Genomic DNA, 17037 nt, shown 5'->3' on the forward strand with positions numbered 1-17037 from the left:
TCCAAGCTGAAGCAGAGCTGAGGTACAGGTTTCCCACTCAATGAAAGAGCGAATACTCAGAATACATCGGAAGGAAAGAGTATATTTTTAACGTCGTTGCAAAATTGCATAATCACTGATATGAGTGTAGATTTAATGGCTCAGCATGGCAGGCTGAAAATAAAATCAAAAAACCCAAAACAGACAATTTGCATCAAACAGCCTTACTAAATAAATAGTTAATATAAACTAACTTTATAAAAACAGTGAACTTATCCGGGGGCTGTGTGTGAAGTGTAAAACGGTCCTGTGATGTGGAAACAGGTCAAAACTTGCATGAGAGGAAATTAAATCAAAAGCAATCGGCTGCATGAAAAAGAGCCACAGGATGAAAATACTCAAATATTATTCTGGTTCTTCACTGATGAAAAGTTGTCAAGTTCAGCCAACGGCCTGCTGATTCATCGTGGTGTAAAAAGCCATCCAAACCTGAAAGAGAACCAGCGTTGGTACAGTTACTGTAATGTCAGAAATGAGTTCGTAGAGCTAAATATTTACATCATGTTGCACTGTTGGAAGATTTGTACCTCCTTGATCTTTAATCAAAAGCCATTTCTTGACTTCTCCGCACACAGCGTGCCACTTTCTTCTTAAAAACTCCTCTAGGGTCCTCTCTCCACTCTTTCTGCAGGGTGAAACAAACGACCAGTCAACGTGTGATTCTGCGCGACGACGTTATAACTCGGGATGCAACGGTTCAATACACTCTTGATATGGAAATAGTTCAACGAAAATTATCTCTGAAAACACTTGAGGCGAGAAATAAGCTGTGCAGTCACCGACTCTGTCCCCGTTTTGGTTCCACTACAGCTAAGTTTTGTCATTTTACTGAAGTTTTCACGACGAGCCGGCTTCATACGAATCTCCGGGTGTGGGATCCAGTTCGCTTTCGCTGTTGAACGCAAGGACGAGAGAGTGAAAACACTGAAACGCGCCGATGTGATGCTTTCCGACAGTCGAGGACTCGAGAAAAAGGTAACAGAAGTGAAAAAACACAAAGCGTCCATTGAGAAAGCTTTTCAGAATCTATCGTGACACTTCCAAAAAAAACTTGTTCTATTTACGCACAAAACGGAACCAAAAGCGTGGCCCTTAAACCGACGTTCAGACTGAACCGTGAGCCACCTGGACCGTTTCACCTCTGATTACACCACCGCTTGCTTGTATCATACTTCAAACTAGGACCCTTTTTTTTTTTTTTTTTTTACCACTGGATAACAAGTCTGAATATAATGGAAAGCTCAATTAACTTCTCACAGAGTCTATGTGACTTTGACAGGTTATAATTTCCCCCCAATCAGTCTGTCAACCCGCTCGCTTTCTATTGGAAAAGCCTGAGTAAATAGACGCTACTCATTTCTGTAGCTTTACAGACCCCTTTATTTGTCTTCATATTTAAAAACAAATGTTTGTGTAAAATACTCAAATGTACTCTTGTCACATATGTACCACGACTTAAGCAAATGAAGTTGAACTCATTTTATCTGGAACCTGCACATGGGACATTTAATAACACGACTGAAGCCAAAACCCTATTTGAAATGAGTACGCTTTAAGTGTAATAATTTCACAAACTTTTATAATTAAAACTATTGATTAATAGTGGTGTAACTTTTCAAACTGAACAGGAAAACCTCGATGTAAAGGATTTTCAAACCGCCGAGAAAATCTATCTCAAGCTCATTAAAGCTACTTCAGCAACAGATAAATGTATTGAGAGTCACACTATGAACTCTAATATCACATGCAGCAGGTGTAATTTCAGGTTTATGTCGTTTTCACACCGACCTGGGAACCCATTAGTCTTAATGGTGGGAGCAGGGGTGGTATGAATGTTTAACCGGCATGAGGAGTTGGAGATAAGAGGGTCAGACAACTCGTCAATCTCACCGAGTTTCTCTCGAATTTGACACACAGTCACAGAATTAACACGAACCGCTCAAGATGAAATGCTAATTTGGGACACATTGTACTTCTACAGACAAAAAGCCAAGGAAACTTCCTCAAAGAAGTCAGATTATGTGCCAGATGAGGCCTGAGACAGGCTCCATGTTGTATTAACGCTGTCCCGTTAACCAGTGTGACTTAAGTTCGAATCAAACAAGCCGGAGCTAATCCATAAAGATGATTTTGAGCAAGGGCGCCGAAATGTAAATTAATAACGTGGGTCGGTATTGACATGAGCCGCACTCACAGCTGCATCCACGTTGGCAGGAGAGTCTCCGTTGGGGTCTGCCAGCATGGAGATGACACTGATCATGATGGTCTCCACAGTGTGGATCGGGAGCCAGCGCTCCTCGGGCTTCTCGTAGCCGTACTTGTCCTCGCCAGGTTCGTGCAGGATGGAAATACAAACGTCGCCATTTTTTGCCACTGGAGGAACAGACAGAAAAAAATAAAGAAAAAAAATCGGTTGGGGAGAATGTTACAGCTCTGTGGTCTCGGGGAAAAAAACAAAAAAAAATAAAACTGGGTGAATAAAACTTAATACACTTAATTATGAAACCACTTAAAAGACGATGAAAATCTCATCAAGGGACTTTTCCCATGGAGCCTGAGCTGCAAATGAAGCGCTCGCAGCAACTAAAGACCGCTGTTTCAATTTATTGCAACGCCGATACAGAAGCGTGAGACCGGTTCCACACTCGTGAAGAAGTCCAAGTTAAAGACAGCTTCTGTTTAAGCCATTATCCCAACAAGCACATGATTGAATATGCTTAATAACAAAGCCTGATTCTATTGTGAAACAATGTTTTTCAGTATAAAACCACTGCCTAATGAACTGCATCTGTAACTGCAAACAAAAGCATCGATTTGGAATACTGAGTTAAACTATCCCAGCAGATACTCTTCAGCCTCTCTGCGAAGCTTCCTTTCTAAAAGCGGCATGTATATTAGTACTTCTTATTTTTGAAGTATTTTTTCTTCTTCTTTTGATCCAAGCCAAAAAAATCTAACATTTCAGTGAAAAACAAAAGAAAAAAACAGACTACTTTACACCTCTGGTGATTGGTGTTGGGTTACCGATTCCAGCCCAAGGCAGTCTAACCATCAACAAATCCAACAAGTCAGAGTAAATTAGTTTGTCCCCTCCACATTTTCCTCCTTTCACTGGCATCGATGCTGGCCTAGCTCCATGTTGGATATGTGGTGACAACATGGTACAACTAAGGAATTGATGTAGAGAGAGCTGATTGAGCTTAGAATTAGAACAGTAATCAAACATCCCTCGTTGTGGTTTTAACTTTACAAATGAAACAGACAGTTGAGCAGTAGTGGTTAAGAGTTTAGAGAAGCAAACGTGTTCGACTCTCACTACCCTGATACACAAAGTAAAACTTTGTAGAAAAGTTTAGTAGTTATATTACCTAAAAGTTTGAAGGTTTTATTTGGGGCGAGGCTGGCAAAAGTGGCTATTTTATAACGCTTGCCCACCCAGTTCCTCCTGTCTGTCCACATCAAACTTCAGCTAATAAAAAAAAAAATGCTTCTGCCAGACTGTTAAAAATACCAACAAAATCATTTTCGCTTCACTGGCTGTGTCCAAACCTTTTACTCTGAAGGCCAGATTTGATAATGTACAAGGCCATAATGCATCAACTTTACATTAAATCTGATCATAGCTCTTTAATTTATCCACACCATAATGAAACAATCTTGAATGAACTTATCCTGGGTACACAGTTTGCTATTTTCAGCAATCATCACGGCTTGCTTTTGTGATATTTTAATTTGGCCCAGGTAAGCAATCTCAAAGCTTTTTAACTCGGTCAATCTCTAGTTTGTCGTATGTAATGTTTTGTCTGGTCAATAAGGCAACTATCCGATGAGCAATTTGGCAAGTGCCGCTGCTTTTACTGTGTGCCTTCATTATCAACTTTATTTAACTTGCTGAGGTCAAAACAAGTGAAAAGACAGAAAACATTTGACAAGCATTGAAACTGCTGTGTACACCTGCAGAGCCCAATGTGACGCCATGATTACCAGTGTAAGTTGACTTAGTTTTTATTTCTTCCATTTGTGCCGGTGGTCCAAAATAAATCTGAAGTCAGATGGTCTGGCCATGTGAAATCCGACCTCGGGATGTGCCTGACTTGAAGGCCGGGCTTCGAACACGCCCGTTTTAATATTTTAGTTATTACCTCTAAAGGAAGCATCGGACCGACCTTTGAGAACATCCCATACACCAAATGGTTTAAGGCCGCCACACACTGCAATTTTTTTCATTCGTCCCAGAAGAAAGATAACTGTGAGGGAATCGTGGCGATATCTTTGGTCTTGGCTTTAAATCGGCGGTCCTACGGCGCACTGCGAGACGGTTCAAGGACGGCCGTTGTCATGGTCTTGTGACCAACAACAACCTGTGATAGAATTCTGAGTGTCAGAAATTCAGGGCGATCGTGCTGCTGTTGTGGCCAACGTGGACTAACTAACCAATATAAATATGAAATGACGTACTGATCATTGACGCTAAACCCAAATAGATGGTTTGTGGCTACAATGGCAAACGGAGTCAAAACAAGTATGTGGGATGTAAAAGAAAATCTATACTTTTTTGAGAATTTCTCTCCAAAGACATAGGGCAAGGTTCATGTTTCACGAATTAAATTTTCATCAATCGATGTCGCACACACACTTATGTATTCTTCTTCTGTGCAATCAGTCGACTCACATGCATATTAGGCTGCGATTCAGCTTGCGTTTTTTCATCGTGCAATCTACACACAGCGAAGTGCATGACTAGCTGTTAATTTATAAGATTGTTAAAATCATACAGTTTGTAGCCGGCTTTACACCATGTGAGCCGAAGCATAGCGCAAGGTCCTCTGGCAGGTCTCCGTTACCGATACCCAGAACTAGATTAAAAACAAAGTGTGGTGGAGCAGCTTAATTCTGTGGCACCGTCCCTCTCCAGTGACCTGCCAGAGGAGCACCAGACTCACAATTTACCTCTTTTGAGTCCATTTAAATGGTACTTTTCCAGCTATACTGTGTTGTTCTTCTATTTTGTTTTTAATAATAATAAAAAAAAAAAAAAGGTTCAACAAGATGAAAGTTAGTATACCAACACTGTCGTCTGGGATGTTTGTGCTCACCATTCGGATGCCAGATTTCGGTAATGAATTTCATCTGGGGAGGCCTCAGTGGATAGTCATGGGGAAAAGTTAAGTTGGCCTTAAAGAAACCTCCTTCACTGTAAATGTTGGGGGGGGGGGGGGAAAGGGGGACTTGTGTTAGGATGAACACACAACTCATCAACAACTCACTCTGGGCTAATCGGTGAACACTTTCACTCACAATAACGTGTCTTGAGGTCCAATAACAACCACTTCCCACAGATAGATGTCATCGTCGTCCACCAGACCAGCAGAGAAGCCTTCCACTGGGTTCTTGTTCAGCTCTGGAATCAAAACGGTTTTGAAGTTGTAAACACTTAAGAAACAAAATATGGGGCGGAGGATCAAAGTGCCGTGACGAAACTGGACTTGTGTAATAACGATGAAGCAGATGCGAGGGAGACAAGAGGACCAACGGTGGTGATTTTGAAGTGGTCATTATTGAGCAACAGCAGCTAGCCTCACAGTCATATCTGTGCTAGCAGCTGTCTGGCACGCTATCTTCACATGTGGACTGTAACTTCCCCCAGACCCACCAGCACACGGCAACACAGCCCAACAGACTGAAGCTATACGAAGTGAAAACACACGCACACGCCTGACAATATGAACACAATGACAGTAAAACTACCGCCGCGTCTCGACCCGGTAGCCGAAGTTAGCTAACTTACCTGCTAATTGTTTACGTAATAATAACGACGACTGCTCTGTCATTTTGTGCTGCCTCTCGATGTGAGTGTTAAGCGAAATAAGTGACGGTTAACGGAGATAAAGGCGGTGAAGCAGAGCGTCCACGTTTCTTTCTGAAACTCTGTCCGACAGCACCGTCAACATGAGTCAATTGCAAAGAGAGGAGCTGAGGTTTTGTGGGTTAATTTTAGCCCTGAAGTCACCTGTCAGGCAGAACTTATTCTCGACATACGAACTAATCCCGGTAAAGTTACCGAGTAAAGTCAAAACATATACGATTTATTAATATTTTGGAAGAAAAAGAATAAAAAAAGACTGCGCACTCAAAGGCAATTTGAAGGGTGTACTGCCTGTAAGGCATTAACCAGGGCTAAAAATGCTCCACAAAGTTTTCTTGCTCGTAAAGCTGAAGAGCAGGACAAGCGCTGATTGGTCGGTTTTGCCAACAGGCCCATGTGATGACGTCACACTCAAGGTACTGATGAAGCAGGGTTTCCCTTATTTTCTTTCTTTCTTTCTTTCTTTCTTTTTCACACAGATATGCTCATCTATCCATCTATCACGTTTCAGTAAGTTATTCAAAAATATAGAAATTCCTCTTGAGAAATTATTTTTGTTTGTCGTTCCCTGCAACACTGACATGAAAGTTTGTGAGGTGTGCCAAATTCAGTTTTGATCAGAGCCACACACAGTGACAATTAAGCTGTCGAGTCGCAGCAAAATTATATTGATATGATATTTATCAAAATATACAACAGATTATTTGATTTTATTTGGCAAATTTGTTGATTGATCTGCTGCGATGTTTTGGTGCATGTTCGTCTTTGCAAAAGCTTGTCTGTCTGCATGTTTTACAAAATCCACCCTTACTGTATGGTTGTAATGCTGATGATATTTTGATAGTTATAGCAGGGATGTCAAACTCATTTTATTTCATGGGCCTCATACAACCCAATTTCATCTTTGGTGAGCTGGACTGTTAGAATACTGACATAATAACCTTCAAATTTAAACTTAAAAGTTTTTGTTTGTTGTGGCGCAGACTATAAATGATGACAATGTCTATATTTTGAGAAAAACCAATCAATTACTACTGAAACTCATTACAATCTCAACGTAATGCCAATTTTAATGAAAGCTGGTGCAAAATATGGTGAAATGTCCAAAGAAACCTTTCCCCATAGCTGTTGAATTATACATTTTTTGACAAACTCACTCTGACAACATAGCTCTCAGTGTTCCCAGTTGTTGTATCTGCTGCGTTTAAGGAATTTGTTGGAAGAAATAATGTTTTCTTTGAATTTTTCACAATTTGCTTGGTGGGTTTTTGGCCCATGAGCCTCATGTTTTACACCCCTGGGTATTACAGCTGGCTTTCAATGCTGCACCACTAATCTTTATGGGTTCAGTTTTGTTGTGTGTGTGTGTGTGTGTGTGTGTGTGTGTGTGTGTGTGTGTGTGTGTGTGTGTGTGTGTGTGTGTGTGTGTGTGTGTGTGTGTGTGTGTGTGTGTGTGTGTGTGTGTTTAATTATTTCTGATAAATAAGAAGAGTTAAACATGTGTTACATGAGTTGTAATATACTTTTTTTATTAGTTCGCTCTTCATCCCAATGTTTTTGGGATTAATATTGCAGTTTTTTGTCAACAAATTGAGAATGACAACGGTAAGAGTACATCCAATTTTATTTTTTTTAGTTTAGTTTATTAAACTATTTATAAGCAGAATTCACGAAGCGTTAGATTGTTCACCCACTAATAGGGAACGTGAGCTGGGATTAGACCGTCGTGAGACAGGTTAGTTTTACCCTGCTGATGATGTGTTGTTGCAATAGTAAACCATTGTTGAATTAATTCAATAATGGTTTGAGTCACTCCAAATAAAGTGATGATCAAGGTTTAATATATCATACAAAAATGTTGCATATCAATTTCCAGATCTGTGCACATATTCCCTTTTAAAATGTTACAGATTTTTTTATTTTCAAGTAGGCGTACAGTATAAAAATGGGTTTTTAGATACGTATATCTATAACTACTGCTACTTAGCTCCTTAGATGCAAGTTAAACAATCCATCCCCCCACTTTCTATACCCAGGACCCAGGGTGCTGAAACGGAACCCAGCTGATTAATTTTGAAGGCAGGGTGCACCCAGAACAGGCCACCAGTTAATCACAGAGAAAACACAGAAAGCACAGCCAACCACACACATTCTCACCCATGGGGAAAATATCCTCACCAATTAAGCTCACGTGCATGTTTTTGGATTGTTGGAGGAAACCTAAGTACCCAGAAAAAAAAAAAAACACACACCGGAAAACATGCATTCACACAGAAAGGCCAGCCCACTATTTGAGCTTCACAAGTGCACCACAAAGAGACCCATTTAAACAATAGTCTTATTTAAATATTTAGAAAAAGTTAGTAAACATAAAGTTTTCACAAAGGAGAGAGTCTGGGGAAAGTGGAAAACCTTCATGTCTTGGTTTGGTTTAATTTATTTTCTAGCTTCAGTTCAAAAAAAAGAAAGAAAAGAGAACAAACAATAGCGACAAGGTCACGCAGTTAGTACAGCTGCTCGTTTGGTGCTCTTTTGCCACAAACAAACCCTGACCAGGAAATTTAAAAAGCACAAGGAAGAGGAGAATCTGACTGATGATGCCATTGATTGGCCAAGGCTGAGAAGGAAAAACGATCCCATACAGCCCGCTCAAATTCCCTGAAACAAAACAAACAAAACCCTCAAAAAACTATTTAACCATTTTTATTTCTAGAATGCAGCAATAGCAAAACTCTCTAATGTGCAGGACGCTATATATTTTACGCCATGACAGTTGTGAAGTGACCCTCTCACTAAGCATGTTGCATGAAGTACATGAAGTGACGCAGCTGCCAACATGTTGTCCAAACATTTCATAAGCAGGTTTTGAGTTGAAAAGGGTTTACAGTGACAACAATCCATACATTTCAAACAGAGCTACTCTCTTATAGTCTGAGCCCGGAAAAAACTAAGAAAAAAAAACCAACACATTCCTGAGTGTCCTTTTAATGTCTTTCCTTGAAAATGTGTCCTCGGCTGAAAAATGCTATAGCCTCCCCTCCTCACTCTCTGTGCTCCCTTTGTTCCCACCTTCCCCGCCTATAAACCACTTTCAAATCCCTTTCAGGCAGATTTCAAATCCACTCATCATTTCTGCATCTTCACCTTCTACAGCAGCGGTCTCACAGCGGTACCTGCCTTCCTGCACGGAAATCTCCCGAAATAGCCCTCTTTCTGACACACACCCACTCGATATACTTAAAAAGTCTCAAATGACTTCATCCTTGACCAAAAATCCTCCCACAGGCAAAAAGCGTCAGCTGTGGTTACATTCGCTTTACTCTGAATCCCGACAATCAATTCAGTTGCAGCTTCCTCATCCTAATCATATTCATAAAGAAACACACGCAGGTGCAATACTAAACTCCGCTGTTGCCCTTTTGCAACCTTCTGGTCATTTGACCTTCTAAAATCTCCCTTTTTTCATCTTTTCTAAATCTTAAAGATCTGCTCAAAGCTTTAGTTACAGCAATTCTGCGAATAAAAGCTGGCAGTTTGTGTGACCTTTCCCACCACCAAGCCTCAAGTGTTCCACTACCTCATTTACTGTGCCAACAAATCTACTTGTTTACTTTCATGCTTTACTTTTTGACTTCTAAAGTTCCTTTTCTTGAACAGATACACATACTCCATGCCCTATATGTTTACGTAGTGGTGTTTTCTTTTCTTGATTTAAAAAAAAAATCCTTTAACAATGTTTGAACACATTACAGTAGAATACATCGAAATATATTTGACCGGTCGAACTTGCCTCAGTCTCCAGCTCCAGATGTCCATGCAATATGCCCGCATAAATTTGGATGTGATAATCCTTCCCATTTTTCAATTTTTTTTTAAATAACTGCAATATTTCACTTGACATTTAGCACTACATTATCTTGCCATCTTCTGATAAGGTCATTCATGGATGGTTCTCCTCAAGCAATTTATTGACTCGAGCAGTTTGGTCAGCAGAAGATGTGTTTGGAGCCGAGTTAGAGTTTTCCTAATTCATCACACATTTGGTTTGCTCCCTCTCAGCTGTCGGGAATTCGATCCAAACCCGTGATACACTGTATCCAAAAATACCCATTTCTGTTTGTGTGTTCTCAACACGGGTGCTTCATAGCCTCTGACACTTTGATTAGGCAAACTTCACTAAAGTGGCCACGATCAATTCCTTTAAAGGTCCTCTATTTTACATTTTAACAGTTTTCTTTTGCAATTTTAACTTTTACGATCACAACTTTTTTTTTTTCAAAAACAGGCCAACAATGTGTGTATGTGTGTTTTGCTGAGATGTAGAGGTGTATTAATATCCCTTTTTACAAATAGTCTAACACACACACACACACACACACACACACACACACACACACACACACACACACACACACACACACACACACACACACACACACACACACACACACACACACACACACACACACACGCTATTCTGTTGTATACTATTGTATTCTATTATACGATATAAGGACACTTAACCACGGGTTGTATTGACCTTGTGGTGTGCTCCTTATTCTGTACAATAATATTTTGATGGCTCAACTATACAAATGCATCTTTGGAAAACTGTGACCCACCTTACTCTGCCCCTTGAATGGTCACCTTGGATATGCTCAGTATATAACCAGTTATCACTTTTCTTGCTTAACCAACCCAGCCAACAAAGAAAGCACCTGTATGCCACGTTGATAAAATCCAATTCACCCATTTACACGCCAATACTAATGCCTTCCGTAGAAGACGCTTTCCCTCCATTGAGGGGTCAGAGGACACCTCGATTCATGAGTACATGGTCTGGAAGAGGAGGGGACTTAACTGCTCATAATGGGATTTGAAGATGGCCTACTCTAGTTAGAAGAATTGTTAGTTTTTTGGGATGAAATAATAGTTTATTTAGGATTTCACAGGAACAGATGCAATGCACTTTATTGTCCCGATTTAAAAGAAAATCCTCAAAGGCATTGAAAACTCACTCCGAGGAAGAAAAGCACACAGAAAACAACAGGGTACAAATACCTTCAAAATAATTTCAAGCAGTTCACAAACCGAAGGAAAATAATCACAGCAGGGTTGTAAAATTCAGCATAAATAATATCAGGAGTCAAACCATTGTAGTAAAACTAGGAAGTGTGTCTGTAATAAAAATGGCGCGGGTCAGTCTAAAAGCAAGGTCAGTCCATCATTCTTTTGTGCAACGCATTATTGGAAAGATGCTGAATGGTTCCTTCTGTGTGCTGAGCTGAGCGTACTGCAGTAGAAGAGGAAATCTAAACCACACATTTAACTGTTCAATATATGACAATATTGATTCCCTCAAATTATGGAGCAACAAACTGCAAAACATTTTCAGAGTGCACTTAAAAACACTATAGAAGTGTTTAACTTCATGTGCATTTTGTAACTGACTGACATGGTCGCCCATGTCTGTTGGTCTCCCCTGAACCTCTTTGCATTTTTCTTCATGTTTGTACAGCTCATCTACAACAAATCACAACTCCTCCAGGAACTTTCCTGTTGCTACAACCAGCACTCCAGTCACCTCAGGTCTTTTACTTAGTTGTGTGCTGTTTTGCCTGCAGGCACACATAATAAATGCATAAAAAAGACTTGACTCTTGAGGGTGCTATTTACTTGAGCACTGACAGTCCCTACTGTCAATCCCACTTAAAAAAAGAGAGAGAAACACCTCTTTGCATATATTTCTTCCCTCATCTCAGACATCATCTCACACTTGACAGTCTGCAGAACTGCAACCAGGTTCCAACATCTGAAATCAGAACAGAGGAGATGTATACATTTCTCTACCTGGTTATGAAGCAGAGGTGGCAAGTATTGGTACTTTCTTGATGCACAAAAATAGATTTTTCAAGGTCCTGCACTTAACTTGAGTATGTATTTTCCTGATGACTTTTGGTTACAACTACTTCATCATTAGTTGTGTTAGCCTTCATGAGTCAAATTCTTTTTTTTTTTATATGAGGTTACTACTTTTTTTTTTTTTTTTTTTTTAAGCGCCGGCATTTTCAAGGACACATCCCACCCTGGTGAATCCTTGTTTGAACTGCTGCCATCCAGCAAACACTATAGACAAATCAAAGCAAGGACTAACACATATTGACAGACAAACAACCACAGCCATTTTTAGCATTACCAGTTGACCTCACATGCATGTTTTTTGGACTGTAGGAGGAAACCGGAGTACCCGGAGGATACCCAGGCACACACAACGGGAACATGCAAACTCCGCCCAGAAAGAACCCACAACCTTCTCGCTGTGACGCAAAAGCACTAACCACTGCACCACCTGCGACTGCACCTCCACATCTAGAGGGCTGTATATTGACAGTGTGTGTATGTTGATTACCCATTATTTATTTACATATCTTACATATATTTTTTCAACTTCTTTTTTTTTCTTTTAGCTTAATCCAGCATTTGAAATAATCTGTTATGCCCTTTTGAATCTGTGTGTATGCAAATACCAGAGAGAGAGAGAGAGAGAAAGAGGGTGTCCATTTGTGGATTTGTGGACTCTATCGGTCTATTTGTTGAGGAGCACTAAACAGGCAGACAGAATAGCCGAATACATCTGCCATGTAGCTGTCACAACCTGCTGGCTTTCCGACAACACAGTATTGACGTGAACGCGATCGCACTGAAGTATATGGTGCCAAGACTGAAAAGTCGCTTTGGCCTCAGCTCCTTTCCCTGCCGTGATGAGAGCTGATGCAGCCATGGGAACACCTCACCAGACAAGCCTAATAAACATTCATGTGCAAGCTTGCATGTGCAATGCGATAAATCCATGAATCAATTCATCCGTGTAAGGACCGACTTTTCACGTATCTTTTTTTCAAAAACTTAATTTCTGACAGTCGATATTCTAGTAGCAGCTGAGGTCATTTTTCCAATTCATGATCATGAAAATTTGCTTTAGCTAATTTATTACTCGCTGTCATTCCAGATTCAGATGTCAAATCGCATAAAAAAGATTTATTTAAACTTTAATTCATCACAGTCAGAATGTAATTACAGATGTCTTCAACTAGAGTTTGAAATGATATATATATATACTAAATTTAAGTACCTGCACATGGTGGGTAGGAGCACAGCTCCCTGGAGCTTGGATTCTCTTTACCAGCTTCCTAAAAAAGAACAAGCTTTATTTAAGAATCTATCGTTGCTTTTCGTTTCTTTGTGTTCATGTTGCCTGCTCTGTGTCTCAGACTGAAACTGGCTTAAAGCTGACAGTTGGTGGCAGGGGTGGAGGAAGCCAATTATGCAAACTCACATTACTGTAATTTAGAAGTATCTTTGAATCCCTGTGCATTTTCAAGCATATAATTGCTACATTTGTTTACAAATTGCCATAATTACATGTTTTAATGTTGTTACAAATGTGTTTTACACTTAAGTAAGTTGGGAGGAATGACAATTATTTTCAATGCAATTAGATATGGCTGTAAAGTAACTAATACTTTGAGTACTTTCATTAAAACCGTACTTTTACTTGTATTTGCTCATTCAGAGGAAGGAGTTTTCTCTTCAGTTTTCTTTACATCGATACTTTTCTTGTTTGCTCCCGTTTTCTGCTCTTAAACTTCTGGACAGTTGCAGCCTTTCTTCTTCATGAAATACTGTATGTGAAATACTGTATAAATTCAGTGTCAACTCCGTGAAAAGCACTGGCAAACTGAGGCTGTTTGATGTACTTATGTTTTAGGATGGAGCTCTACTTTGATGGTTTTGGCCTTCAACTGTTTTTGTGTCTGGGATATGAGGGGAAAGGAGGGGCTTTAACAAATAGTCACATTAGATGGTGCTGTGAGCAAAATGCAGATGAAAACATTACTTTTGAGCACATTTATCCTTTGCAATGAAACAATAAAGCAAGACAAATATGCGAGGCATGACCCCACGGAGGGCAATGTGGCCACATTTATTTCAAAACAGAATGTAAAAGGGCTCTGGGGAAATGCGTGGGTACCTTTGAGCACTAACAACACCACTGGCATAAACAGGGAGGCTAAACCTATGAAAATATGCTGGCCTAATTTATATGAAGTAATGATACTATTAAAGGCTGCGTCATTAGGCGATGATATAGGACATTGATGCTCAGAATGTTGCATGCAATTGGCTCAGTGCATATTATAAAAGGCTGTACAGAAACTGAAAGGTGAAAAGATATAAAGCCCTGCTCAGTGGCTAATAGAAGGTAATTTGTTGCATTGATTAGAGGTGTCTCATTGCTCAGAGGTCAAAACCACATTGGAGTACGCTATTGATACTCCTCACACTGAGAAAGTGAGTTGTCGAGCTCTTTACTTGAGGATTTAACATCAAACAGAAGATTATACCACTAACAGTGGTTTGAAAAGTGTCCACTGCCTGTGATACGATTGTATTCAGGTTGAGAGCTGGAAATCAAATGTGTAATCACACTATTTTCACTCAAATAGCAGAAAACTCCAAATAGAAAAGAGATGAAGTAACAGATTGTGACTCACTCAGAGAAATGAACTGAATTATTCATGTTTGTTTCGGCTCGTTTTGAAGAAGATAGAACCTGTCAGAGAGAGCAGGCTCCCAACAATAACGGCTGTTCTTTGCTGAGAAACACAAGTGGATTCAGGCATTTTGGTCACGCACGTCTCAACCTGTATACCATCGAGCTACTGTCACACACGCTCTCTATGTGCTGTTGACAGGTCGTAGCGCTCCAACAGGCCGTATGTATTTATGGTCCCGTGTCCTTTTATTCCTGTCTAAGTGCTCTTTATGTAGCTTGTCAAAAAAACCCAACTCTAAACACCTTTAAAGAGTTTGACTGATGCTCATGCAGTGTCTGGCTCTCTGAGCTCAGTGGGTAACTCTGTGTCTGTGAATGTTGAAAGGAATTGCACTCGAACACCAGTTTGAGCCTAAGGCTCTTCTGCTTAAGAAAATAGTCCAGGTGAACCGACACTTGCTGAATCGAGTGATTCTCCACACAGAAGTGATTCCTGAAAATATCAAGGCCCCCAAAAAAAGACCAAGTTTCAAAGTTGTGCTGCAGCGTCGGATGGTCTGAGGTTTTAGTGTACAAAACGGGTCCCGTGTGTTTTTGCCTTAAATGCGTTTTGAAACGGGCAAAGCTTGAAGATATGACAGTCCTCAAAAAAAGTCATGTCCTCAGTCCACACATTTTTATTTTGATTTGTGAGTGTTATTTAACTTCTGAAAACAGAAATAAATGGCGTGATTTTAAATAAAACTGTCTTTCATTAAAAAACGTTGGAGAAAATTATCCAGAAATGCAATCAAGTTAAAAAAATATTGTTGGACGTTCAAACGTTTTATGAGTATTCATTGTAGGTAAGTATCTCTCTCTCTCTCTCTCTCTCTCTCTCTCTCTCTCTCTCTCTCTCTCTCTCTCTCTCTCTCTCTCTCTCTCTCTCTCTCTCTCTCTCTCTCTCTCTCTCTCTCTCTCTCTCTCTCTCTCTCTCTCTCTCTCTCTCTCTCTCTCTCTCTCTCTCTCTCTCTCTCTCTCTCTCTCTGTGTTTGTGTGTGTCTGGAAGTGGGAATGGAGCCATTTTATTCTATCCTAACCCTAACCATCCCAGACTCCTGAAAGGCAAGTTTTCGAATTTGCTATTTTGTGATTCATCCGGCTTACGAATGCAGCACTGACCAAAGATGACGAAACAGACCAAACATGAAATGTGACAGACTTCATAGCTGCTGTCTCCTTGAAGCCGATATTCACTCGTGTGTACAACAGAGGATTTTCTGTCACTTTTTGGACTATTTTTGTACATTTTTATAAGCTTTAGGTTCGTCACCAGCTGGAAAAGCACCCTCTTAAATAATCCCACGAGTGTGCTGAGTTTAATACACAACATTTTTTAGAAGCTATAAAAAAATCTGCCATACAATATAGATAGTGAAAGCATCTCATATGCCCCCCTCTGTGTGTGTGTGTGTGTGTGTGTGTGTGTGTGTGTGTGTGTGTGTGTGTGTGTGTGTGTGTGTGTGTGTGTGTGTGTGTGTGTGTGTGTGTGTGTGTGTGTGTATGTGTGTGCGTGTGCGTGCGCTTCTACCTTTTGCAGACCAGGGAGAACGCTGTGTGAACACTGTCCTAATGAACAGACCACATCCATATGCGCCAAATGGCTTGATTCTCTAAATATGTTGTTCATGCCAAGAGTAAACACAAGAGGCAGTTCATGGAACAAGCTGTGCCTCTATTTATTGACTCGGTGTCTCAGTGTTGAGTGTAAAGCTCTCTAACAGTTATTAAAACTTAAAGTACAAAACTCTCTTGTTTAAACATTATCGCTGCTATTTGTGTATGCTAGGACTCCAACAGTGGAGTGATTAATGTGCTTCATTCAGTACAGACGTCTTCCCTGTATCTGCAGTAGTATTTACATGTAACACATACTAATGTAGTTGCACTTCTCCTCAGAACTCATTCACAGTAACTGTGGTTAAAGGCTAGAAATATACAGCAATACAGTGTGACCTCTGAAACTGCAAAAGGTGGTGGCAGAAAGTCACTGTCATGGTGCTGAAGCAATTAACGAAAAGGTTGTTCCTACTACGGCGCTAAGAGCTATAGAGGGATTACTCGCTCTCTTGGGACGATGATTGTTCTAAAAGGGTCACAAGGATTCACAGCCTGGAGCCAGCAATGATTTTTTTTTTTTTTAATTCTCTCAGCCTGTGGGGATATTGAACTTCATACACCTTATTATTTAGGAAACCAAGTGAAGTAATTAATAGATTAAAACCTCAGAGGCGTACAGATTACGTGCCTGCTTCCATCTGTTTGTTTGTGTGCGATACCCTAACTGTGTGGTGCAGCTTTAGCCTTGATTTTTGCGCTACACTCTCAAGCAGCAGGAGGGAAAGACGTATTGATTTTAATGACCCGGCGACCTTTCTGCTGACAGTGTTTTTGGTACATCTAAAAAGTAGTGCAGCTTTTGAGTCCAGGATCATGAGAGAAAAAAAAAAAGACAGACAGCAGTCATGAATGTAATGAAACAGATAATGATCATAATTCATAAAAAAAAACCTATAGATAGAAAGCTTTTATCAGA

General features: G+C 40.1%; 1 protein-coding gene across 1 annotated transcript; it reads right to left on the reverse strand.

The window, feature by feature from the left end:
- Window positions 1-62: 62 nt before the first annotated feature.
- Window positions 63-6259, reverse strand: ube2g1b (ubiquitin-conjugating enzyme E2G 1b). The gene is made up of 6 exons (XM_080476337.1): window positions 5828-6259; window positions 5338-5440; window positions 5136-5233; window positions 2234-2412; window positions 567-664; window positions 63-468 (listed from the first exon to the last, which is right to left on the reverse strand). Exons 1-5 carry the CDS (start codon window positions 5868-5870, stop codon window positions 578-580), a joined length of 510 nt encoding a protein of 169 aa, XP_080332463.1. The 5' UTR covers window positions 5871-6259; the 3' UTR covers window positions 63-468; window positions 567-577.
- Between the last annotated feature and the right edge of the window lie 10778 nt (window positions 6260-17037).

Source organism: Lipophrys pholis (assembly GCF_963383615.2).
Source record: "Lipophrys pholis genome assembly, chromosome: 12".
NCBI lineage: Eukaryota > Metazoa > Chordata > Actinopteri > Blenniiformes > Blenniidae > Lipophrys > Lipophrys pholis.